The following is a 27,276-nucleotide window of genomic DNA, read 5'->3' as shown; positions in this document are numbered from 1 at the left end:
CATTTTGTTCACCTCCTCCTCCCGATATTACATTTCCTGCTGTTGCGATTTGTGCTCCATCGAAGAGTTCATTCATTCCTGCAAACACACCCAGAGCTGCACTTTACGCTCAAAGAGAGAAAGCATAGCAAGACGTCACCGATGACAAACTGCACTTTCTTTTCAAATCCTCCGTGGCAATAACGCACGATACGCCCGCTCTCCCCCTCTCCCTTATTGAGATCAAGACCCGCCTGAAGCCGAGAGAGGGCTTTACATCATCGGGCCTTCTGGGTTTGAGGGAGACAAATGTCCTGAGCCAGGAAAACCGGGAAAAAAAGAGAAAAGGTATAAGGAAGACAGAAATCAAAGAAGACAAGCAGAGAAACGAGGACGAGAGAAAGCAGAGACAGAGGGGATGAGGAAATTATGACCTCTGTTTTGTGTGAGGAGTGAAAAGCGGCGCGATCGTCTTCGGTTTCCATCCACGGTGGAAATCCGTCTGGACCAGTCACCACAACAAACACTCCACTGTCTGTGAATCACATTTCTCAGTTCATCCCTTTAAACTTCTCTTCTGCGGTCGATAGAGATAAATCCACAGATAGTTACTGGCCCTATTTTCTCACATTTTTCTTCCATGGAAACACACAATATGTATTCCACAACAGAAGACACAGTTGAAGGTTGTCCAGAAAGATGCAGACAGTTTATATTAATAGGCAGCTCATGTCATAACAGTTCAAATATAACACAAACATAATTTCCAGTCGTGACATTACTGGCTTCCCCCTCGAAGACGGTTGCAAGACGTCTAAAATCCTGTTAATGGCAAACAGCTCCATGTTCAATGTCACTTTCCCCTAAATGGACTTTATCCATCTCCCATTTAAAAACGATTGTAGATTTTTTTTTTAAAGCTGATATGAACTTGCTTTTGTCCTGGAGCCTTGTGTCAGTGACGGAGGCCTTCATGTTTAATGTCTCTGTCAACACTTAAAAAAGAAACGGGGCGGTGTTATGAAAAATGAGCCCGAGCCGAGAGCGGAGGGAGGTGATTTCCCCCGAGCCGCTTGTAATTGCTTCAAGCTTGGACCAGACAGGACGAAAGCAGGAGGCCTGGCGCAGGAAGTCGGGTCAGGAAATGGTTTGGATTCAGCCGGTGAGGCAACTTCTCCTGGAATGACATCGCCATCTTTTATGGAATCTGTACGATTTGAGCTCGCTAGGATTTGATGTTTTTTTTATTTCAGAGTAAACAAGGACAGACAGTAGAAAGAGAGGCATATTTATTTTTCTTGGTGTCATGACATCTTCTATTCACAACATGACCTTTTAAACAAAACCATTTTCTGGGCATGTCATTTGTTTTCCAGGTCATTTCAAGTCGAGGTCTGCGTTCCCTGAGCTCCCAGTGGCCTGGTTCCTCTCGGAGGGGGGGTCAACCTGACTCTGCAGCCGCGGCAGCTCTCCGACATTCAAACTGAGGCTTTGAAGATCTGCTTGGAATCACAGGGCTCAGACTCTCTCTGTTTCTTCTCAACAAAAAAGAAATACAAAACATGCAGGGGTATCCAGAGGGAGAATAAATAGATCTGTCCATGTTCACGTTCATCTTTTAGACATCTCAGAGGTGAACCTGAATTTGTACAGTCTGATTCTCTCTGTCTGACATTGTTTAAATTCCTGCCTCCAGTTCGTAAAGACAACTGGGTGTGATGGGTGTTTGTTTCGATGCAAAATGGCCCTTGAGGGTGAACGTGGCATCACACAATCCCCTTAGGCCTGAAAAGACCAGAGTGAGCGCTGGGCCGATCTGCAGGACGTCACCTCTCAGACAGTACAGATGTCTCATTAACTCCAGACGCCTCCGTAAGTGAACAGAGAGCAGTTGGACCACCAGCGAAAAAGAGAGAACACCCCGGAGCTATAGAGAGAGAGCAGGTGAAAGTTAGAGCGAAGGGAGTGAATGGGAAGAGGATTGGTTTTTTTTTTCTTGTTCCTTTCTCAAGCAACCCCTTTTTTCCATTTCTGCCCAAAACCCTGAGACCTTCCTTCTTCCATCTTTTCATCGCCTCCCTCTTGTCCCCTCGCTCTCCACATTTCCCCTTTTCTTCCCGCTAGGATTAGCCCAGCAGGACGCCGGCATTCCTTCTCTACTGGTAGTCTTTGTCCGGACATTCCCACTCCTCCCAGTGTCCTCTGCAGCACCGCGTCCCACCAAGGAAACCAAACGTCCCATCGGATGGCAACAGGTTTTCTCCTCGTGTGACACATTTATTTTAATCTGTGATATAAAACCAATGATAAAGAACACCTATGGATCTAAACCACCAATATTCAGACATGGCCGCGCCCACAGAGCTGCAGCCCTGCTCCATGCAGACACATGGTCGGGGGGGTGTCCTTGCAGCGACTTTGATCTGGAGTCAGTTCTGCTCTCCCGACGACCTGTTGTGAGGTTTTGTGTGGTTGAAGATAACTGATACACAGCCACAGAGGGAGCAGAGCAGAGCCTGCATATTGTTACAGTCATGTGCAGATCCCATTACACTCAATTTGGTGTTTGTGTTAAACTGGGAATCTCAGTTTAGGCCACGTTTTCCTCTGCTCTTGCAACTCAGATGCTGTGTCCGAGTCAGAACAAAGGCAGTCACAGTTTTTAAATCTGAACTCAGTAGAGCTCATACATGGGCCATATGTTTTAAATTCAATCCAGCATGAAATTGCAGACACACGTAGATAAAAGTCTCCTGAATAAGACTTTAAATCGAGATCCATCAATTATTCAAAGAGAAATTAGTGAAAATGTCTAAAACGCCCGATTTCACCATGTTAGAGAATCATGTTAATATCTCTCTTCCCTTGGTCCCAAAATGGATTAGTTCTATCTTGGTCCATGTCCCATAATTCCTGTTAATATCAATGAGTACTTTTTGCGAAATCCTGCCTACAAACAAGCTAACAAAGCGTCAAGGGGTCAAAACTCAGACGAGGTTTTTCTGACCTTTCTGACCTCCCTCCTTCAACCTAAGAACTCGCCACTGATAAGCTTGAAAAAAAACGCCTGTCCAGACAAGTGCCAGAAGATATTACAGAGGATTCTGGCCACAAATCGAATTATCAGATGTTTTTCTTTCGTCTCGTGGAAAGAAAGGGCCCGTCTGATTCAGCCAATCTGTGAGAAGTCTTTTTGAAGTGGGACAGAGACGGATTAGAGGCCGAGGACCTTGTTTATCAGGGTCATCTGTTTGTCCCGTGTGTACAGTGTGCTGATGTTCTCCAGAAGGCTTTTGTACCATCAAGCTACTGGAACCATTAGCTGCATCTCCCTTGACACATGGCCAGTGGTTTTGGGGGCTGGTGCAGATACTAAGATTAGGAAGTACAAACTTATACAAATACTGATATAGAGGATTATAATCATATTTAAGAAAGATGATCCAAAGATGTTATCAAACCTTTATGAAATAGAAATGTCTTTGAGGTTTCACATTTCTCTGCTTAATTATAAACTTTAACATAAACTATGAATGAAAAGAAAACACATCTATAGCAAATACAGAAAAGAAAAATAAGAGTTTCTGATTATCAGACTGGCTCCAATTTCTGGATTCACACTCACACACCATGTGTCCTTACAACACACATATCATGCAACAAGTAGATTCTAACAACTCCAAAGTTTCAGAATAGCGAGGATTTACAGCAGCGATGGGGGGGTTGAGGGGGGGGGGGATATGGAGGCCACATGTAGCCGGTCTCAAGCAAGAAGCTGCATCATTGCAACATTACAGCTGTCAGCAGTGATATACCAAGCCCAGGATACAGTTACACTCTGCATCCCAACACGTGTGGCCCTGGAGAGCCGGGGAGACGCTGGGATTTAGTTTAAATATTCTAATTGAGGCTGAAATCTGCGGATCCACGCTACTTGACCTCGGCACGTATAACTGACATAAAGAGGACAACGGGGAGATGGAGGGAGAGGATAAACTGCAGTGTGGGGGGTTGTGATAAAAATAAAAGAAAGTAAAAGACGCACACAAGGCGCTGCAGCAAAAAATGGGAATGCTGAGAGTTCGCTGAAGACAAAAGGGAACCTGAGAACAAGCAGAGATGTGGAGGAGACGGATGATTGATGGAGTATAACCCCCAAAAATGAGCGGCCTGGCCTTGGGCCTTGACCTATCGCTGTTTAATCCTTTCACCTGGCCTTGACATCTGGGCACACACACTCAAACACACACACTGACACACACACACACACGGAAAACACACACAGATCTATCCTGCAGACCGAGATAGGTATTTGTGCGTTGGTGGGGGGGATTCTTCAAAATAAAGGTGCAGTACTTAGCTCTTTGCGTTGACACGTAGTTAATAGTTTTGTTTTCACCACTGATTCTTCTGAGGGGCTTTGCTTCTTGATCTCCCTGGTGATTTGGGGTGTGTGTGTGTGTGTGTGTGTGTGTGTGTGTGTGTGTGTGTGTGTGTGTGTGTGTGTGTGTGTGTGTGTGTGTGTCTTAATTACACGGACAGAATTGTTCAAATACTCCCCAGGTTCCAAGAGGTCCTAGTGTGTGTGTGTGTGTCTGCACTGCTCTCAGGCTTAGTTTACACAAGAAGGTCATTTTAATCAGGTGAATACCAGGCCGACCTAATCTGCAGGTATTTGCCCGAGCATAAACAGAGGATATCCCCGCGCTCAGCCGGGATCACATACCTGGAGTCAGGGAAAAGTCATTCCTGTAACTGACCGGAGCGATCCAATAACCTCCTGCCTGCACCCCCAAACCCCTCCCCCGCTCGCTGTCTCCTCCTCCAGCTCCTCGAGTCTCACAATCACCTCGGTTCTCTCGCTCTTTCACTCCCATCTTAACTCGTCTTCATCGCTATAACATCCTTTAACCTGCTCCCTGCGTATAACCACGTCCATATGTCTCGACGTAATAACCATCTCTCTCTCTCTATTACTCTGGAAGGCACGTCAGTGGACCCATCTCTGCTAGCCCCGAGAGACGCTTTGTGTTTAGCCGCGCGTTCTCGTAGACGACCAGCTGCAAGAACGTTTAATTCTTCACATACTTGCTGTGTACGATGTTACTGATACTGAGTATTTCACAGGAGGGCGACTAAAGAAGGGGTTGGAACTATAGAACTTCCACATTTGTATTCTGTAAATAAAAAACATGGTGACAGTGGAGGTCAAATACCGCCCCCTAGTGTTCATGTGTGTACCACGGACACTTAGCGTTAATTTCGGAGGACCTGCATGGCCGACTCACCAAACAGACGCAGGAGGTGTGATGCGTGTGTATAAGTGTAGATTACAAATCAAGTATATCGCCAGCCTTCGTTTTCTTGGAAACAGGTACTGGCGGAAGAGAGCAGGGGAATCGAGACTAAAATCGACAATATGTAGAATTGTTGATGAATAAATTAATATATATTGTCAAGCCTCCATTTAACACCTGATATCTGGTCTGGTGTCTTGAGCCTCCAGGGGAATGAATTGGATTTAGTTCTTCTTCAGATATAACCTCGGTCGCTCTTATCCAGCTATTAACCAAAATTAACGTTATATAGTTTTTACTTGCTCGGCTAAAAGCAGAAGCGATAACTAAACTTAAACTAACGAAAAAAGTTTGACGTAAGTTCTTCAATAACCTTCAGGAAACCGAAGGAATGAAGCAGAACTATGAATGAATTATTGTTGGACATAACTATAACCTACAGAGGTTTGTAAATACAGCCCCCCCCCCCCCCCCTCCCCTCTTTTGTAACTACTGTTGTCTGGCACGTTGCCTCTCTTCCTGTTTCTGATAACGCAGATAAGCTCAGGCTCTTTATCACAAACGGACGCGAGTTGAGGCAGCGGCTCGGTCACAGAGTGGCGACCCTGTTATCACGGTGTTATTTGAGTTCAGATAGAACGACGCTTACACTCGAGTGTGTGCGTCTCTGCACAAGAGAGAGAGACCAAGCGAAATAGCTCAAATCTGCAGAAGCTTTAACTCTAACACAAAAATGTGTTAAAATAAAAAGATTGTTATTACAGTAGAGATGTTAAGAGTCGCTGGAGTTCATCACAGAGACGATGATGACTGTGGTGAAGTTTTCTTTGTGGTGAAGTTTCTGGGAAAAGAATTTCACAGTAATCAACATCAGATTATCTGTTACTAATGACATTTAACCACTGGAATCGTCTTCAGAAATGACGGCACAATGGAATCAACACAATGTGTGCCGAGAGGAGACGTGGAGGCCGAGCAGAGGGAATCTCTGCATTCTTCTCCTTCGGCTTCAATCAGGACCAGTGCGGTGGATTGTTGTGGTTGGTTCTATTTTGGCTTTGGGCCTCTTATCCAGTCGTGTTTTATCAGTGCTGCTCTCTTCTCTCCCTCAAGAAGACTGGAGCCTGCGACAGCTCTGCGGGTCGCTGAGGAGTCGCTCATTGACTGGACCAGATTGCATCACTAAGTGTGTGTGTGTGTTTGTGTGTGTGTGTGTGTGTGTGTATGTGTCTATCGCTGTAACACAATGCAGTGTTTCCAACAGAAATAGATTCTAATTGTTGCAGTTTTATCTGCCGACAGCTGAAGTGGGTCAAAATATACCTTAGTGGTCTGTAGCCTACCTGGGCAGGTGGCCTGAGATAAAAAAGGGAGATCAAAACCAAAGTATCTGATGGCATAGCGAGAGACTATAAAGCTGTTTCGGACAAAGTGAGGATATAAACCACTCGTATGTTGGTTCCAGACATTTTCCTTTTTGTTGTGAACACATCTGACACCGACAAGGTCACGTCTGGACAGAGCGGACAGGACTCTGTGGAGAATGAGCAAGGGAAGGAATCCCAGAAGAGTGTGTGTGTGTCTGTCTGTGTGTGTGTGTGTGTGTGTGTGTGTGTGTGATGATAAGTGGTGATTCAGACCAAAAAACAGCCGCATGTCTTTTCATTCCAGATGTTTCAGTGGAGATGGCTGCTGCTGTGTGCCAAGCAGCTTCATGACACAACAAGAAAGAAGAACCAGTCACTGTGGGACTAGAACCAACAGCATCTTAAAGACTAAGCCATCAATCTCTCTGCCAATACACACACACCCACATGCACACACACTTTGTGTTCAGGCAGAACAGAAGACACGCAGTTGTCAGTCATTCCCCCTCCACACAATAGAGGCTCTGTGAATCACACTGAGAGCGGAGGGTTAAATGAAGGTTGCGTTGTCTGACATTAAGAATTCCTCTTGACTCATCCGTCTTTACATTAACAACACAAACGTTCTTACAGTGGGTGTGAGTGGCCTTGATATACACAAACATTTCCATTCAATAACCTCCACATCAGCAGCATCTCATGCCCATGAAAGATGATTGATCAATCACGTACATTTAAAGGAGACATATTATGCTCTGTCAGTATTTCTTTCCGTATTAAAACGGGTTTCAAACCCCACATCAGTTGCTTTCTGCCATTGAGGGAATTCAAAGCTACTTTCCAATGCTCCCTTTGGCCAATCTGACAAGTTTAGAAGCAAAAAACTGGCAAACATCATTCCACAAACTTCACTTCCACTTCAGTCATTGGAGTCTGACGTAGTGAATGTGACAGACAGAGTGCAGCTGCCTCAGAGAACCCAGAAGAAGGGGCACGTTAATCACCATTCACTTTGCAGACGCTGCATATCAGACCCTTGCAAATGTGATAGAGACGTGCCAAAAAGCAAACGCCACTGAAAAGAGACACTAACTACATTACATTTAAAAAGGGAACAAAAATATTTAAATCACGGGCTGATTCAATTTCATTTAACAAAATTACAAAATTACATCAATCAGGCCGCTCCCTGTATTTTTTGTTTTCCAGCAATCAGACCTGGGTTCGTGTACGGTGACACTCGGGTCCTGAGCCGTAGCTTAATCATCTCTGGAACACAACGAGAGAGCAGCAACACAATTATTGTTACGTCAATCGAATCTATATTAATTTGCCAGCTGGGTCAGGCCGAGTGGAGCAGTGGGAAAACCATCCGTCTACTTAGGGCAGCAGGAGTTTTATTCGCTTCACACCACAGAGCCAGGTGGTCCCATGGAAAGAGGCCCAGACGGTGGAAAGGAACCTGGGTTGAAGAGGGGGGAAAGGTGGAGTTCGGGTGGATGGATTAGATCATGAGGATAAGGTGGTTGAATCAAAGGATAACCGCATTAAAAAAAAGAAGAAGAGGGGAATGACCACCAAGTGTCTGTTGTTGGGCTGGTTTGCAGTGTCAGAGAGTTCTGTGGAGGGAACTGGAGGAGGGGGTGGGGGGGGTGGAGGGTTGGGGGGGTTGAAAGGTTTGTCATGGAACACCTGCCTCCACTTAACCCCTCTCCCTCTCTTTCTGCTTGAGCTGCTTCTTTCAGCCATCTCCTCTCCTGCTGCCCCGCCGCCACATGCATTCATGCACCGGGTGTCCTGGGGCTCGCCGGCCTCAGGCTGCTCCTTTTTCCCCCAAACAAGGGAGGGCCCCATACTGGGGAGAGCTGGGGTCTCTCTGGTCAGCCGCCCAGAAGCCAGGGAGCAAGGAGTAATAATCATATAAACTTGTTATGGGAAATAGTGGCAGTTAATACCAATCCAAGGGTGGACACTTCAGAACATGGATTTTTGTTGCAGCTTTAGGTTCTTGTCCAAACTGATGCAGATGTTTTGCAACACAACCTTTTTCCTGCATTTTGAGTTTGACCTGAGGTTCTTTGATTTGGTTCATGAGACTGTGATGTTTCCTCCCAGTGGCTCTGACCCAAATAAACCATCCGGGGTCAATTCAACAGTTCAACAGCTGATATGAGCCTTTCACAGTACCAGCGTTTGTCTATGTTGATATGAAAACTGTTATTTTACAGAATAAAAGTTAGGTTTACATAAAAAATTGTTTATTTTCATAATTCAAGTGCCTTATATTTGGTTGTATTTGTGTTTTCTTTATATTTACAGTCATTTATAAAAGTAATTGGATAAAATGTAAAATATAAAACCTCAATTACATATAATATGTCATAAGGAAATTACAAACCTTACATATTTTTTGTGTTCAATATCATGGGTCAATGTAAACTTGTATTTACATGTGTAAGTGGGTGATGTACACATTCTCCGACACCTAATCTCAAACTCCCAGTTCCACAGTGACTGCAGCGTTTTCTCGGTTTCACACAATACGGCCGACGTGGCACTCCATCCAACTGGTGGTTATACCAATTAAAGGCCTGTGTTAGGTCAGGAGTTATTCATTTGACATTAAAGAGGACATGGGGACCTCCTATTCAGACCCTCCACATACTTCAACTCCCCCTCTCTCCTCCTTTCACCCCCTTTTCCATGGCTCATAAAAGCTTTGCCCCCTCAACGCCCCACTTACTCACCCTTCTCCCTTTCACTCTGTTGTTTGGTCACTCTCTCCCTCCTTCATTCAAGCCATTCTTCCCCTCTCCACTCGTTCCCTTCACCTCTTCGAATACTACCACTCACTGCAGCCCCCGCCCCCCCCCCCCCGCGCCCCTCCCCTACCCCAGTGCAACTTACAGTCACTAACAGCATATGAACACAATCAGACACACAATGCAGCATTTAAATGATTTACCAGGAGCCATCTCTCCCTCTCTCTCTCTTCTCTCGGCTGCCGTTCTGCCCTCCAACTTTTAACCCTCTGCTGGCCTCTCCTCTTTTCTTTCCATTCATGGACGGTAACTAAAGATCGAGCTGGAAACGCCACCATTAGCCCCATGATCTGTGGAGCCGCCCCCCCAATGGTTCTGTATCGACTGCAGTGGATGTGAGTGAATAAACACCTCATGAGCTGGAGGGGTCACTGGTCCTCCACAGTGTGTCGTACAGTAGCTCTCCCAGAGGTGTTTAATTCAACACCACAATCGACTGAAGAAGCAGGAAGATGCAGCGAGACTCTCCTTCGCTGTTGAAATGCATCATTGCCTGACCGAGCGTCCAGCGGCTTTCAAATGATCCGTGAATCTCTCACTTCTTCCCCAGAAAAATCCCAAAACTCACAGAGAAGTAGAATCAGAAGAGCAGAAACCTCCGCCAAGGCCCAACAGCTCCGTTAAATTCAATCAAGCTGCGCCCAAATTACACACACACAGATGGACATCAGTTCCCTTTAGTAAAACACCTGATCCATGAAGGATGATTCCCTGGGAAAACTGTGACAAATGTCAGAAAACAAAATCGCAATCTCACAATGTTGAAGAAGGGGGGGAAGACAAAATTCCTGGATGTGTAACGGCTTCTTTCTTTTCCTATATCTCATCCATCAACAGAAGTTCTGTGGAAATCCATTCAGTACTTTTCATGTAATACTGTTGATGAACAAACGAAGGGGTTAAAACATAACCTCTTTCTTGAATGTAGAGAAAAGCAGCCATGTGGTGAAGTGTTTGCGGGATGTGTTCTCCAGAAAAATTACTAAAAATCATAAACGCAACAGAGTCAAGTTCAATCATATCAGTGTTCTGTGAGTCAGGCAGTTTAACTTCAGTTAAATGTGCTGATCTGAAAACAGCTGGTGTTTGATCATCGCTTGTTTTCTACGACAAACTAGTCGGGTGTGTTTCTCATCCTTTTCACTTTTCTAAAAATAGCCCAAATCCACCGTCCTGCAAATCTTTGTCATTACAACCCAAACTCAGCTAACAAGTTAATGTAACTCCACAGCAACTCCCCAAACAGGTGAACTTCAGGTCAAAGCTACCAAATAAAAACTTATAGAAATACGTTTTAGAGAGAATGCATCACAAATGATGTAATCAATAATATTATTGATCCCTGCAGAAAAGTGTTGTGTGGAGGATTGACAGAGGTTTAGAACAAAGTGAAGCTTCTTGTCCTGCAGCTGCGTTCATCATGTTGACTGAGGACTCCACTGCTGTGGTGGAGTTACGACTGCTGTCTCAGGGTTTCCACTCCAGAGCCGCAGCCTCTGTGCAGCTCTTGTTTGTGGGACTGAGAACTTGCTGGTCCGGTGGCACTGGTGGGACCAGTCACATTTTGATGACGTGTACCGATTTGCATGGGCTGCTTGATAGATCCCAGCAGAGGCATTTTCTTTTCAATCTCCTCGACTCCACTGGGACGTCAGAGCGCGGGGTCAGTTCATGAGGAGCCCCCCCCCCCCCCCCCCCCAACGAGGGGCCGCTCGGCGGTCACTGTCTTGTTTAGCGGCGCTCAGAGGGTGTGGGTGTTCACCAGCGCCAGGCTCTTGAACTCGGGGCCCTGTGGTTAAACAGGGGCTTTCCTACTTGCTGCAGTGCGCCACCCGGATGACTTATGATCTATGCTACTTGTAGATGATTCTAAACCGGCGGAACGAAGAGGCTTAAAACATGTCATTTGGAGAAAGAGACGACATCGGCTCGGTTGCGTTTGTGGAAAAAGACACAAAAACATCAGGACGAGGGCCAAGAACTTTGATGACGCGTAAAATACAGAAAATATACATCATCCCTAAGTGGTCCGAGACTTATGGACGCAGCTGTGTACATACCAGACTGATTATTTTATGGTCCGCAGAGCCTGAAACCCAAGAAGTGTACGACTGTACGATAATACACTTTCACCGCAGACGGTAAACTCCACTGTGACATTTCATTAAAATGGGCTGAAGGAGGATTTTAGTCTCAAGAATGATTAATATGTTCAGGTCTACACGTAAATATCCGAGAGCCGCCTGTAGCTCAGATCTGTGTTATGATGCCTCTCAGGGAATTAAAGGGGATTTCACACAGTAAAAATAATTCCACTGGAGAAAGACTATTGTTGACCAACTTAAAAATAGATAATGTGACTTAGGTTTTATCAAATTAGAGTAATGAATAGTTAAAAAAGAAAGTTGGTGGAACAACTTTTTCAGTGTAAAATGACCTTTTGTCGTGTCGACTGTGTCATAAACCTGTGTTTTTATAGACAAACTGTAAGTAACATATTGGTGTACACTTAAATACACAGTGGGATTACACGAAGGCTAAATCGTGTCAAACCCAACAATAGCAGCAGTGTGCTGGCAGCCGCTCGGCCTCCTTGTTTATCCAACACACAGCTGGCGTGAAACCTGGAAATCCTGAAATGACGGGTTGAGATTGAAAGGTGTTAATCCCACTAAATCTCAGCTGGGAGCCTCGCTTTGATAGACGCGGTGCCCGCCGCTGCTCCGCGGGCCAGAGGGGCTGTCTCTCTGTCTGGGGGTGAGAAACAGAGGAGAGGAAGACGAGAGAGGAAATGAAAACAAGAAGCTGTCAAGCCATTGAAAAGAGGAGTGATGCAAAGAGAGTGGAGGAGCGACAGAAACCAGTGAAAGCTGTGGACAGATACTGACGGAGCCGCAGTGTTAAATGGTTCAGTCCAGACTGGAGACAGGAAGCTGACAGGAAGCTGATAGTGCATCACGTCTCCTGTTTGGAGGCACGTCTTACATCTCCATTCAGAATGTGAAGTGTGAAGGATTGCTCTGATTTAAACAACTGGTAAAGTGTCGTCCCTCAAGGTCATCATCAATCTACAGTGCAAAGAAAGCACACAGACGTATTTATGACTTTTAATCTACAGCTGGCGTCTTCTGTGTTGTTTACTCTGTGTTTCAACTCTTTCATCACATGGATTTTTCTCTCTGTCCCCCCCCCCCCCCCCCTTGTCTTTTTTTTTTATTTCACCCTCCCGCCATGTGCTCCTATGTTTCCAGTTGTAGCTGCATGGTTTATGATTTGCTGATAGAGCAGTCAGTCAGAGGTCCCGGAAGGTCGCCTGGGACAAAAGCTGCTTTTCAACTCTCGGGGCCCGATATCTCCCAGCTCTGCCCCCCCTCCGATGGGCTGGAGCTTTGAGGTGAGGTGGCGGGGAGCGGCTGGATGTTGCTCCTGGCCTCCTCCTCGTCCCGCAGCGGCCGAGGTGAAAATGACATTACCATGCGAGGAAGAGGAGGAGGAGGAGGCGGCGGTTGCGATGCATGTGGCCCTGACCAAAACCGTCCATCTTGTAGCGTCTTAATCTGACTTGAGGTTACGCCAGGACACTAGTGCAGAACATTCTACTGAGGATTACAGGCCAGGTCACGTGCATGGTTTAAACAGGCGTGAGTGTGTGTCTGTGTGTGTGTGTTTGTGTGTGTGTGTGTGTTTGTGTTCTGGGCAACAGAATGTGCGAGAGAGAAAACAAGGAACTTCCAACTTCTCTGCACCAGGTGAGTTTTCATGAGGACAGCTGGGAGTATTTTTCCCCTCATTTAGCAGTTCATGAAAAAAAACCACAAGCTGCCAGATGTGACAGAGGGCACACACCCCGCTCACACACTGTAAACACACACACAATCTGACTCACAAGGGGAACTCGATCTAACCCTACTTGAATATGTGTGTGGCACAGATTTGACTGTATTCCCGCATAAGTCGCAGGCAGATCTCTATCGGGGAGAATGTCCGTCTCATTAAAATGAATGTCAGATGAAGTAAACGGAGGGTGAAGACATCAAAGGGGTCCGCGGGGAGCTCCATAAATCTGGGTTTAAACTTGAAATAAACCCGTTTACGTCAGGAATTCGACTCTGAACTCTGCAAAAACATCAAAATATCGCTTTCCTGGGAAGCTGGAAAGGAGGAAACGCGCCCTTGTGTTGGATTTGTGTCGATGCACACTTCCTGTTTAATACTTCTACATGAAGCCGTACACAAAAGACCACAATCACTTCACAATGTGTCCCTAAGCTTCCTGCAAATCTACATCATGACTTCTTCAGTGTCCTGGTGTTTGAAAATGCCACGGCCACATCATCTACCTTTGGCTCATGGCTGACCCACATTCCCCTTTGTTATCCCACACATATTGGCACTGCGTAAAAAACCACTGGCTGCTAATTGCTTTCACATTACAGAGCAGCAGAGTGATCTTGGTGGCTTTCCAAGACCACCAGGCCAGGGACGGGGGGGGGGCGTGCACTGCACACCACCAATCACGCTCCGGCTGCATCACTTGTGTAATCGCAGGCCGAAGGAAAACATGGAGGGCCGCTATCTGCTGTGCAACCGGCAGTGAAACACTTCTCTGCCATTGTCTGGGACTTTCGTTACTTCTGTTTTTCTTTAGGTTTTTTTATTACCGCGAGGGCCGTGGAGCCGGAGTAACCTGAGGAAACAAGGGGGCACGAGCGGCACATTAAACTTAACCGAGTGATGTAACTCATCCAGGGCCTGGGTTTCTTCCTGGACCTATTGCAGTACTGTACACTCATTAAGTGTGGGGGTATTTGTATAAATAGAGGGATGTGGGATTTCCTAAAGTAGGCTCCAGCCGACATGGAGGCACTCGCCGGCAGTGATAGCATCTTTCTCTCTTTCTGTGTCTGTCTGAATTCCCCTTTTCCACTCGTCAGAAAAAAAAACCACTAACACCAACCGACATCTGGCTTCTGTCTGCGATGAGAACGGATACAATCGGAATTCACTCCCGGTTCAAGTGACTCCGCTGGAGACGCCGGGGTTAATCAGGTTCTGATCGGCAAGGATGGAAACATGAAGCCAGGTGAACACGCTAACAACTTCTTCTTCTTCTTCTTCACAGTCTAGACACGGACGCTGTATCTTTTCCAGCAACATGTTATGACGCACATTGAACTGGGTATCGGCACGAAAATACTCAGGATTCTTTGTGTAATTATTGTGTATTTGGTGTGATTATTATATCTTGGGAACAACAGGAGACAGACATGAATTCAATCGTGTAGCACAAGATGCAACCCTGGTAAGATAAGTGAGGTTTAAAGTGTGTTCACGATACTGAACATGACTCAGCGGTGGAAACCAACAGAAAGGAACTGGGAGAGGAACTCTGCCTATTCCTGCTCGTTTCAGGATAAAAGAGGTTTCTCTAAAAGGAAGTCAAATGTTTCTCCCCTCAAATTAGCTAAATTTCACAGCAACGCCTAAAAAAAGATTCTTGGCCACATCTACTGATACAAACCTGATAAGAATGAACCAGGATTCACAGCCTAGTTTTCCACTCACATGTTGTCCCACATCATTCTCTATGAAGATGTGCAGAGTTGGACATTTTACTTATTAGAAGATACATTCACTACAGTAGTCACAGTGCTACAGGACAATAAACAGCAGATGTTACGAGTCGGATCCCAGAGCGATCACTCGACCCCCATAAGGAAATCTGCATGGGCTGTTTTCAAGTGATTACAAAAAGCCGGCCTTGGAGATGTGTTAATGTCGGTTAGGGACACATGTTCGGAGGAGGCACGTCTTTGTACTCACAAACACACAGAGACAATGTCCCCCCCTGTCCGGGCCTGTCCTGGGCCGAGGTTAAGGCGGCCAGCTGGCTAAAGTTTAATCAAGTTTAAATTAAAGAGCAAATGGGACTAACAGCGCCCGGGGTGCAGAGCAAGGGCAGCGGGGGGGGGGGGGGGGGGGGGGGGGGGGGTCACTGCCGCCCGGCCGTGGACACAGACAACTGAAGCACCAATAAGGTGGAGAGAGAACAGGCTGCAGGAATCAAGGGACAAGACAGGACAAGAGAAAGGACAAGAGCTCCAATCAGGAACCGGCTGGCCAATTAGAGAAAAATAACACGTGGGCGGCGTACAGCTCACCTGAAGCGGCCCGGGTTCGATTCCGCCTTGTGGCTCTTTTCACCCCCCCCCCCCTCTCTGTCCCCCTTTCACTTATAACCCTCTGTCCTGTCGAATAGGCCGGAAGAAGACGCATACTAATGATGAATAATGATATTTAAAGTATAAATATCTGGCTTCAATTACATTACTTTGCCATATGGTTTGGATAAATACATCTGTTTGTATATAGACATGTCGACCTGCTGAATCCGTATTGTACATTACTTCCTCCCTGATGTCGTTATCTGCCCCAAGTATCCAGTGAACAGGCTCGAGCTCAAACACAGGATGGAAGAAGGAGAACGAAGCTGAGACAAACTGAACCTTTAAGTCTCAGTCGAGTGAAAACTCTACCACGGGGGAAACTTCCAACCTTTCGACTCCACGATTGTTTGAGCTCCGACTCAAACAAGCCATGAATCACCCCCGCAGCGGCCTGTCCTCCTCTGAATCATCAGCCCGTTTGGATTCAGCGTCTCTCAACGGAGCATGTCAGGAATAATAAGCCCCGGTGCCCGTAGCTGGGATTCCACGTTTTGTTTTGTTTGTTTTGTTTGTCCACTCTCACTGCAGCAGGGACCCTGAAGGCAGCACACATCCACGGGGCAGGACACCGGACTTGTTCCAAAACATCATTACACAATGCATGCAAGCAGTATAAACACACATTCATAAAGCACAATAAATATTCTCCTTAAATGCAGTGGGACTCTGGAGAAACACATCTGCGAAGCTGCTGACGCTGGGCCGCCTCTCCTTTGCTCCAATTATGGTTCTAACGACGTGACGGCTTTTTCATGTTCCATTAAAGTGGAGGGAGAAGCTGGAAAACCGGATTTTCTTCAAGGAAACAACGTTACCTGTCATGTACGTGCACTTATTTCCAGATTTAATCCAGAAGTTGTTGCCGTTTTCTAAGCACGAGTGTTGAGTTGACCCCTTTTTACTTTAACAGCGTATTTACTCTGAGGCCCTCGAAGCCCCATGTTCGACGGCTGGATGAAACTCTGAGAGAGACGTAATGAGCTCTTGTGGGCAAAGCTTAGCACTGGTGAGGCGGCCACGCAGAGGTTAAACAAACAGGCGGGGGGGGGGGGGGATCACGCGGGTCTAAGCCTCTTATACAGGCCCCTCTGAAGAGAAGATCATTGACTTCTGATAGAGGGATGAGGGTCAGGAGTTGTCAGAGATAAAGGGGGCCACCAGACGTCGACTGTATCCAGACCCACTTTCTTCTTCTTCTCCTCCTTTGCTCGTCTGCTGTTTATGTCTCTGAGCCCTTCAGTCACATTTCTTTCCCAACGAGCCAAATGTTTCAGATTTTTCTTTTCCCCCCCCGATACAACCAGCTGAGAGTTAATTTAAGCCTGCTGTCAGTCAAACGCCTTTATGAAAATATTTTCCCAATCTCCTCAATCGCTCTCGGGGCCCTCTCAGCTTTCTCCGGGGCCCATCGCGGCCCCTTGCTCACGGCCCCGGCACCGTCAGGTCTTTTCATCCCTATTCAAACTTCTTTAACTCAGTGAGCCTCTTCCTCTCTCACTCCCCCGGTCCCTCCCCCCTCTCCTGCTGGGAGTCGCAGGGCATTGCAGTTTCATTTCCTGCCCTGCTGAAATCAATGCTCTCCGGGTGAAGGGGGGGGGGGGGGAAGAGAGAGAGAGAGAGAGAGAGAGAGAGAAGAGAGAGTGAGGTGTGAGAGGCATCCAGGACGCGAGTAAATAAACTTTAACCTGGGTTGTTCCAGCAGGTGTGTCACCCTCGATAAACATCCACCTGGAAGTTAAATAACAGCTTGAAGTGGAAAAATAGAAGAGGGAGAGGGGGGGGGGGGGGTAACCTGCTCCCAGAGAGAGAGAGAGATTCTGCAGAGGGCATTCGGCATCCCGCAGGATAAATGTATGAGTTCCTAGTTGGAAGCGTCCCCCCCGTCAATGAGATGGTTTCCCCCCCCCCCGCCCTGGGTTAAACATAGAGTTCCCCTCTACATGAGCTGAACTCTCTGCCTGGATGAGAAGGAGACAGAAGTGGAGAAGATAACACAACGTCGCAATGAGAGAAAAACTGATTCCTTCCCTTTGATTTCTTTGCACCATCCCGTTATCACTCCAGTTCCTCCGTGCTCCTGCTTGAATCCACCATACCCGTCCATCCTGCGTTCCTTCTCACCCACGTTTCCATTTCAAACTTGATAATCTGTATAGTTGGGTTAATAGAAGCCGGCCTTGAAAGAAGTTGCAAGAAACTCCGTATGGCAAGGCCATCAAGCCACAATGGATTTACGAGGCTACCAAAGAGCGTGTGGGCACAGTCACAGCTTTTCCCCGCGACTGAAGGAAGCTTTGAGGGTTTGCCAGAGCTCTTAGCGTCGGCTGCGCCATCATCTGCTCACCCTCACGCTACCGGCTATAGTTCCTGGAACAAACTTTAAAAAACGGAGGAAGGAAGTTATGCCGACTTTGACCAAAGCATTACCCCGATCAATGATTTTCCCTTATGGCCAATCAACATTCTGTTAATGCCACATGGACGGTGGTTCTGTCTCACTGGGTCGGTCCTGAACGAGACAGGTTCCTGGCCAGCAGTGGTTTGCAGGATGGCCATTTAACAGTACCTCAGAATCAAAGCCAGTGAGACCTTTAACTCCAGATTCCTCGGTCAGTGTGGTCGACTCGGGATTAGAACGGATCCAAAGGGAATTTCCATTTAAGTCAAATTTCTTCATGGTTTCTGGAGCCATTTTTCTATTCATGCTACATCACTGTTTTATTTAAGGCTCCTTGTCCCTGACATGTATGTCTCTGAATATCATGGTCACAGTTTGCTGGTACCGTGCAGCACTGGTTTTGTTCTGGCCCTGGTTCACGTGAGAGTCTGAGATCCTCCGGCCGCGGAGCCGCCAGTCGGAGGCAGCTCCTCTTGAGTCTTTTGTGTGGGAATCAAGTGGCTGGTTAAACACGGGCTGCTGGTTCAGTGGGCTCCCTTACACAACAAGCTGACAAAGCCTTTGGTTAAACAAACACACTAAGTCTGTGTCCACTCTCACGCCGACGGATTTAAAAACACCACTTCAGACCAAGTGTCTACACAAAGAGAACAAGGTTTTTAAAAGGCATCATTTCCTCTCCTTTTACGGCCTCGTGTCCAGACTCGGTTCTCACAACTAAGATTTGTGTATTTTGATTGGATCAGAAATACAGACGCTCCAAACAACAAATATATACAGACCAAGAATTATGATAAATAAAAATGTTGTTGTAATTAATCTGTATCTGTCAAATCCGATCAATGCTTGCAGTGGTGCAGCATGGGAAATATAGTTCAGTTTCAGTTGATTCATAATTTAAGTCATATGCCAATTTAATTCAATCATGGTTACTTCATTTCCCTCAATTACAAACAAACACAAGCACTTGAAGGAAAAGATTTGATTTGAAAGTATTGATGCCATGGGACTTTCTGTGGATAGGAGGTCATTTGAAAAAATCAAAATGGGGAAGAGAAAGAAGCAAACAGACGAGAAAGAAGCCAAACGAAAAGTTAACCATAAATATCATTTCAGAGTAAAACAACACCTCACACAAGCCTGCCAAGACTAGTCAGTCGAATAACACATTGCTCAAAGTACTGGTCAGTACCCACAGCAAACCAATCACTCCGATGGAGGCAACAATAAATGTGAAGGCAACAATAAATTCAACATCTGCTGCAGCACGGCGAGCGGACGTCCCACAGCTGGATCAACCAAGAATCAAACTCAATCATCTCTGGACGGACATCATCATCATACACACAGTGAGTTGTTGAAAAGGATGATGGTCTACAAGTCCCACAGGCTTCAACCAGAATCATCCAGTCTCATGAAACATCTCCACTTTGACCCCCCCCCCCCCCCCCCCCCCCCCGACCCGTTGACAACTATGAAAGGGAAAAAGGCTTAAACATGGAAAATCGTGTTGTTATTACTTCAGCAGATCCCAAAAATTCTATTTCGGGGCCAAACCGGCCTTGTTAAACTGGCAGCTTAAGAAAATAAAACCCATTTAGAGGAAACTAATCTTCAAAAAGACAGAATTCTTCAACTTCAGGCTGAAACAGGATTAAAGTCTCTAGTGTTACTGATTGTGATGACCAAGCAATAAAAGACAAAATGATGGAAAAGACACACGTAAGTCTTTGTGTTACACAATCTTTAAAACTGACTGGACAACTGACAACCACAAACGATGACAGAAACTTATTTAAATATATTTTACATGTCCTAAGATTTCTTTTGTTTGGTTCATGTTCCATCCACCAACATGGAGGGAGTTTATGACCTATGCAGCAATCAGCCACCAGGGGGCGATCAAGACGGTTTGGCTTCACACTCGACACACACACACTCCAAAGGGGAAACACTGAATTAATTTAAAGTGAAGACAAATCCTAAGAAGCCCCATAAAATGTAATTTCCTGCAGTTCACACATCTCCAGTTTAACTACGAGAAAGAGTTTTGAGTTTGCACTAAAACCAAACACACACAAGGGAATTGTGTTATTTACACCAGTTGTGTGTGTTGGAGTGAAAACTGAAAGACAGGCAGAAAAACAGGGAGCGATCTGGTGAAGGTGAAGATGCCAAGAATAATTTTTTTAGAAACCTGAAACTGTGTAAAAAAACCAACACGTGATGAAGTTCTATTAATAACAGCGGCGCGATAAGTTCCTATAAATGAACTCTGCGGGGGGGGGGGGTCCGATAGTGAGAAGCGTGATTAAACAGCGCCCTTCATACACGCCCCCGTCAGGACCAGCACAGGACTGGGAGGATGAAGTAAGAGTTTCTGTGTCAGCTCGCATCACTTGTTCCAACCGAAAAACGCTGAATACTGTTAGAAAAAAAAAAAGTTACCAGTGGGAGTCGTTGGGATTGTGTCTGTAAAAAGACGGCAGGAGCTGGTGTGGTGCCACCGCCGCTCGCACTTATTGTTGAGTAAACACACAAAGTGAGGCCAAGAGCAGCATGTCAGTCTCAGCCAGGCAAGGAGAGAACTACAAGAGGCAAGAGAGTGTGTGTGTGTGTGTGTGTGTGTGTGTGTGTGTGTGTGTGTGTGTGTGTGTGTGTGTGTGTGTGTGTGTGTGTGTGTGTGTGTGTGTGTGTGTGTGTGTGTGTCTGAGAGTGAGAGATTCCAGCCAAGAAAATGAGAAAACGGGCAGCGAGTGCCAGCGTTCATCTGGTGCCCGCCAGATAAGAGGAATGCCAAAGGGTCTTGATGTCATGCTGGTGGTGGTGGTGGTGGTGAGGTCACTGCTTTCCAGTGGGAATAGAGTGGGTCTGTGTGTTGGACTGGAAACACACTTTGAGGGATGAATATGTGGCAAAAAAGTTTTCCAAAGAAAATACAAAATAAAGGCGATTGGTATCCACAAACAGCGTGAACCTCACTGTCTCACCGCTTCTGGTGCTCTGAGAGTTTCTCCTCTCTACGTCGGAGTGAAGACATCTATCAGCTCCTCAGACTCAGCGGTTTTGGCCAACGACTCAAATCTTTAACTTCTTTGTGTGGGGCCCATTGAAGTTCAGGGTTGACCTTACTGTGATTTGGAGGAGTATCTTCTGTCCTACATAACTGTCTTTCCAGTTCGTCATCAAGACAAATCAAAACAAGGAGATTATTCACCATCAAAAAAAAACTTCGAGGGCCATTTTTTGGGGAAAACAAATATCGAGTTACACATTCTGAACTTTACATTTGCATTGTTCCACAGTCTCATGTCCTTTTGATCCTCTTTTCTGCTCTCGTCAACATAAGGGACATTGTGGATCAGCTCATTCACATCAGTTCATTCTCCAGGTCGTGGTTCAGCGTGTACCGAGCTTCACTGAACTCCGAAACCGAAACCAACCGGTGAGCAGCTCTTTGTGCCGCTCCCGGGTTCGGTGGGCCTGACTCCAGCAGCAGGTCTTCACTTGCTCACTCACTGCAGCTCACTTTTTAAAGCTTCAGAGAGAAAAGCTGCAACCAGCATCACCACAGACTCAACGACCAGCCCATTGCAAACAGGCTGGTTTAGAACAGACGCTGAATTAGTGATAAAAGGATGAACACGCTGAAGACATGAAAACAAACACAGATTCTCTACAGGCAGAGTTTGGACCCACGAGCATCAAGGCCGACTGATAAGCGTCACACATTATTCGGTGGGTAAATAAATACTAGTATTTCTCTGGCAGTGGAGCCCATAAGTTCGGAGGTATGTAAAAACCTCGGAGCGAGTGCGGCGTCTCACAAAGAGCTAATTGTGGGCGGACGGAGATCAGCCCGTCTGTTTGCAGTGTGTCTGTGTGTGTGTGTGTGTGTGGGGGGGGGGGTCTCAAGTCCTTAATGCTACGCAAACAGGGTTTTAAAAGATTTACTCTGACACATACATGGGAATTGAAAAAGCCATGTTTCATCCTGCCTCCTGTTAAACCAAATGTAGTTTGATCTCCACTTGTTAGGCCGGAGCGGAGCGCGGTGGCGTGGAGGACGTTAGGAAACCAGTAATTTGATAAAACTGCAATGAAGAGTGGTCTCAATAAAAATGTAGAGCTCTTTAAGCCCCTGCTATTCCCCCCCCCCCGGTCCCCGACAGTGAACCGTGCCAAGTCCACATGGGAAACTGATACGCAGTATGTGTGGCTTATTCCATTAGACTCATTAAAGTGTCACTTTGTCATCAGCACACTGTTGCACTCACAGGGCCGCCGGACCACTGCAGCAAAGGAGGCATTGTGTTGCGTGTGTAAAGTACAGAGGAGAACAGTTTGTGTGTGGCAGGAGTAATTTGTCTTCCAGGCAGCAGTTGAAAGACGTGGACACAGAACGTACTGAATAAAAAAGAAAAGGTAGAGTGAGACATTTCATCTGTGGTGGGACACACACATCGCGGGTCAACTGACGGAAAGGGGGCAAATATAATTCGAGGCTATTTTTGTAGAGTACGCTTGTAAAATGAAATTATTGCTGCCTTGCCACAGCTTGTTTCCTGACTCACTCCAGACACAGTGTCATCTACACACGCTGCTTCTCTCAGACCTGAACCAAGGTTTTCTGTTTTGTCTCCTAATCCACTTCCCTGAACCCTGTAGAGGTTTCTCTCCCCCTAACCCCCCCGACCTCCTGTGCAGACAGTAAATTGCAGGAAAAGGGGTTTCACGCTCGGCTGCAGCTCGTAGTGGCAGAAACTTTATCAAACGTCTGCGACTGGGCGGACTGTGTTTAGCTTTTGATTAAACGCTGCCTCTCCCAGGAACTCTGACCGCGAGGAAACAAGCGTTCCCCTCAGAGACGGGTTTGTAGAAATAAGAGCAATTCTTTTTATTCTCGCAAAAAGGCAGGAACTTTACACTCCTCGCCATTCAGAGAAAGACGTTCTGTGACTTGGCAGAGAGTCGGCCCGCAGAGAAGGAAAACCGAAATCAAGCTTCTTCCTAAATTCTTCCGTCGACCGAGCGTCGACAACATGTTATCAAGACATTCCGGTCAGCGGCTCAATGGAAAAGAGCTGCAGCCTTTACTGTCATCTCACATCATGAGTAAACTTCAGATTCTGTCGTCATCAGAGAAGCAGATGAAACTAGAATCATGGGAGGAGATGAAACAACTGAATGGAAGCCAGATATGCGCCAATTTGCCCACATTCACAGATATCAATCCACTAAAAATATGACTTTTTAAAATCGAGGTTCATGAATTCCAACTAGAATGGCATCATACACCCCCCCCCCCCCGTCAAGGCCCAACAGTTCAATCGAGCTGCACCAGCTTTCACACACTCTATCAGGCCCCCTAAATATAGCTGATTGGTTTCATCAAGATCCAGGAATTATTCCCTAGGCAAACGCTTCAAATGTTAAACAAAACTCCACCAAATGAAGTGAAAATGAATTCCTGGATCCACAGCAACATTTCGTGAGTTCTCCGGTGACCCATAATGCATCTGTTCAACAAGTAACGTAGAAATCTGTCTATAATTGCCACTTAATCTTTTTTACAAACCAACCAAGAAACACAGCCCTCCCTGGCAGATGTTATCTACAGAAGTCCCATTTTTTTATAGTACTGAAAATCAGTTAATTGATAATTATCATCATTTAAAAGCAAACAAGCCCCTGACTCTACATCAGTTAAACAATTAGTGTGTAGTACTCATCCAACAGTTTTTTGCCCTTTGGCAGCACTGAGGCAGCCTGAGCCTCGGCCTCCACGTGTGCTTAATAACAAAATGGGAAGTAGGTAATTGCTGGAGCACAACGTGGTTTACGCACCAATGTTTTAAATTAGTGACATAAAACAGACGGGGGGGCGTATGATTGATGAGCGCTCCCTGATTAAATGAATGCCTGTGACTTTCTCCTCATTCCACAAACTCAAAATGGAGGCAAACGGTTTCCAAAAGACAACAAAAAATTCAACAAAATCAGCCCCCCCCCCTCTCCTAGAAAGGAAAAGACCATACATCTGTTTCACACATCCACTTCCTGCCACATTCTTCTGCGTCATGCCAGGAGCTTTACGTGATGCACAGCACTCGACGGCTGATCTGGCTGCACGGCCGGGGGGGGCCGGGGGGGTTGAGTCTTAGACACTCGTCCATCTGAACGGGATGCACCACTCAGACCATGACGGAGCACCAGCGTTTCCCACAGCATCTGGACAAACTATCAATAAAACCCAATATAGACGCACATAAAAAAAAGGAGAGACTAGAGCAGACTCCCGGAGAGGGCGTGGCCGATTTGAATAAACGCACACACAGACAGGCAGCCATTACCTCTGACATCTCTCTCACCTCCTTGTAAACTGCTCCCTTAATACGAGTCGGAGTAAAATGCCAGAAGACGTATAACAGCACAGATAGACATCTCAGGAGCCGGGCGGAGCAGGACAGGCTCCTACACACTCGGCCCGTCGGACGGAGGAGAGCAGTTTTCTTTCCAGGGGTGAAGTGCCTGCAGTGTCAACAGTGTGTCCTGCTGAAAGCTACACCGAGGCAGTTCCACCCTACGTGATTTATAGCCTCGCTGAGTGTTATTAAAAGGCTAAACGCAACTCTAAACACATTTCACGTAGCCGCTGCCCTGCACAGGGCCTTTTATGTGCAGAGGTGAATGCTCCACATTCAGGGAACATCCACAGTTTATGTAGCGGGAAAACAGTGTTGTCAAATTATTTTAACGGACATGTCACGGACTATTAGTTTGCAGCTCAAGAGCGAAACGTTATTAGATGGACTGACAGGGACTGTTTAAAAAAAAACACTCGAGCAGCTTCCATCTCATTTAAAAAGGTGCGTTAACTTGGTAATCTGATGATGTGATCATTCAAAATCCGATTTCCACAATGCAAGACTGGATTAACTGTGAGTTTAACTGATTAAGAAGAAACACAATAAGGTAGATTTCTGCTAGTGGGAGAAAGTAAAATCTCATGATCACGATTCCATATCCTTGTTTAGATCACCTGACCCTCTGCCTTGATCTGATCACTTCCTTAAACTAGACTGGCCCTCACTTCACTTTAGTGAGCAAGTCCAGTTTCAGGGTCTGGTAAGTGACTAACATGCAGTTCCCTGAATTCCCTTTAACCTCAGATCTGCCAGGTAAAGCCAATTCCCCTGCTGTGGCCGTGCAGGGGGAAGCCCCGACTGTTCCTAGAAACGCTGCAGCCACGGCTCGGTGACCTCTGACCTCCTGAGTGTCCGCTCACAGACAGACCAGTAAAACCAACAGACGAGACGGCCGCGCCTTTCTGTTTCTTCCTCGCTGCGTTTGCTCAGCGGCCTCCTCAGCAGAGCCCGGCTACATCCACTGATCACAGGGTGCAGCACTCCCACCCAGGAGACACGCAGGACTCCCACTGTCGTCCTCTGCAAACAGATCCTGGAGCTGCGTCGTTAGCAGTGAATACCTGTTAACCTTTGTGGATCCGACTGAAGAGCGACCTGATGGAAGTGATGTTCTTGTCCTTTAACGTTTGAGGATGAAGCTACGATTGTTCCGACTTTGAGACAAAGTCCCGAACAACACTTGCGGATTATCTCAGAGAGAAAGAGACTGAGACTTCTCAGCAGATTTACAGTTTCAGTGCAAAGCAAATCAGTTTTACTTTATATCAGTATTAGCACATGAAAAAGAATTTTCAGGGTAGATTCGGCCCACTTTAATATTTCCAGATATGAATTGGCTGCAGAAGCTGGGGCTTAACTCTACTCCGCTCCGTATTTAATCATGAAAGTCCATTTGAAGAAGTTATAGCAAATTCATCCTGTTAAGCAACGTGGATTAACATTCCTCGGCCTCACTGTGAAAAAAAAAAGAGAGGCCTGGAGATAGAGGGAAGGAAGAGATGGCGATCGGAGAAGTGCTTTAAGTTCAGTGCAGCATATATATTGCGCCCCACTGCTGTAAATAACACACTGAAAAGCATTTTAGGGAGGACAGAGAGAATCCAAACAAACCCGAGAAAAACCCTGCAAGGACGATTCATCATCTGGGACGAGGGGATCGTTTCATCCTCGTTCAGAAGCCACGGCACGACGGGAGAGAACGTTTCTTCTCCATAAACAACTCATCCAAACTGGATTCAATCATACTTGTGTAAAAAGCCGAGTTCCATTCAGCAGCAGGCCGCTCGCTCCCTCAGATGTTGAGGCAGACACTCAGGACATGTAAGGGTGGGGGTGTAGTTCAGTAGTTTGTTGAAATGAGGAAACTTTTTAGCTTCAGATAATAAAGTCAGGATTCGTGGAAGAAGCCAGGCAGCGGAGTGATCTTTCTCAGAGGTCAAACATCTTAATTCTCTTGTCATTGGCTCCAAACAGGCACTAAAGCAGCCAAACCCCTCCAGGGCCCTTATCTCTAAATGTGATGGGGGCCACAATGGATCTCCAGCTGACTGCCTAAGAGCCCCCCCATTGTCTGCCAACGGAGTCGAGTCTTCCCTCGTGCAGAGGTCTCAGAATGACAATGGGACGTTAATCTAAAAACCAAAGAGCATTAACATGAGAGAGGAGAGTGGCTGATGGCAAACAGCGCAGCTTTACATCGATGGAGGACAATTATGAGACGCTTCCAGCAGCGTAAAAACAAATAGGAGGTCGCAGCCTTAAAACACAGATCCTCCATGAGCGCGGTGATGGATGACTCAAACTTTCTTTATGGTGCGTAAAAGTCCCCGCAGTGGATTTACGCACGAGGAGATGAAGGGCAGAAAGTGAGGAGAGGAGCAAGGGGGTTGGGGGGAGAGAGAGGAATGGGTTTCTGAGGTGGAGGAAAGAGGAAGAGAAGAAGTGAGACTCACCAGACGCGCTCAGGTCCAGGACGCAGTGGAGGAGCAGGGCTATCCAGAGCGCGCAGCCGGGACATCTCCCCAGACGCTGGCACGCCGCTGCCCGAGTCGGGTACATTCCTCCGGCTCTGTGTTAAAACCTCCAGCCGCTCTTCACATCCACAGCTTGACCTGATTCAAGTTGTCGAGCTCCTCCAAGATTCAAACAAATCCCTACGAGTCTGAGCAGGGGGAACGCGTGCGTCCAGATAAAAAAAGACGCACACTCCGTGTAGAAAACACTGCGGGAGTGTGGAGAGGAAAGTTGTCTCCGTCTG

General features: G+C 46.5%; 1 protein-coding gene across 1 annotated transcript in view; it reads right to left on the bottom strand.

The window, feature by feature from the left end:
• The window catches only part of ror1 (receptor tyrosine kinase-like orphan receptor 1), a 113,639-nt gene extending 86,363 nt beyond the window's left edge, over window positions 1–27,276 (bottom strand). The window contains exon 1 of the mRNA XM_062394671.1: window positions 26,972–27,276. Within this exon, the coding sequence (XP_062250655.1) occupies window positions 26,972–27,077 (106 nt within the window). The 5' untranslated portion in view covers window positions 27,078–27,276. The remainder of the gene's footprint in view (window positions 1–26,971) is intronic.

This window comes from Platichthys flesus, chromosome 9 (assembly GCF_949316205.1).
Source record: "Platichthys flesus chromosome 9, fPlaFle2.1, whole genome shotgun sequence".
NCBI lineage: Eukaryota > Metazoa > Chordata > Actinopteri > Pleuronectiformes > Pleuronectidae > Platichthys > Platichthys flesus.
Note: the sequence above shows the minus strand (reverse complement) of the source record. Positions and strands in the feature narration are given on the sequence as shown.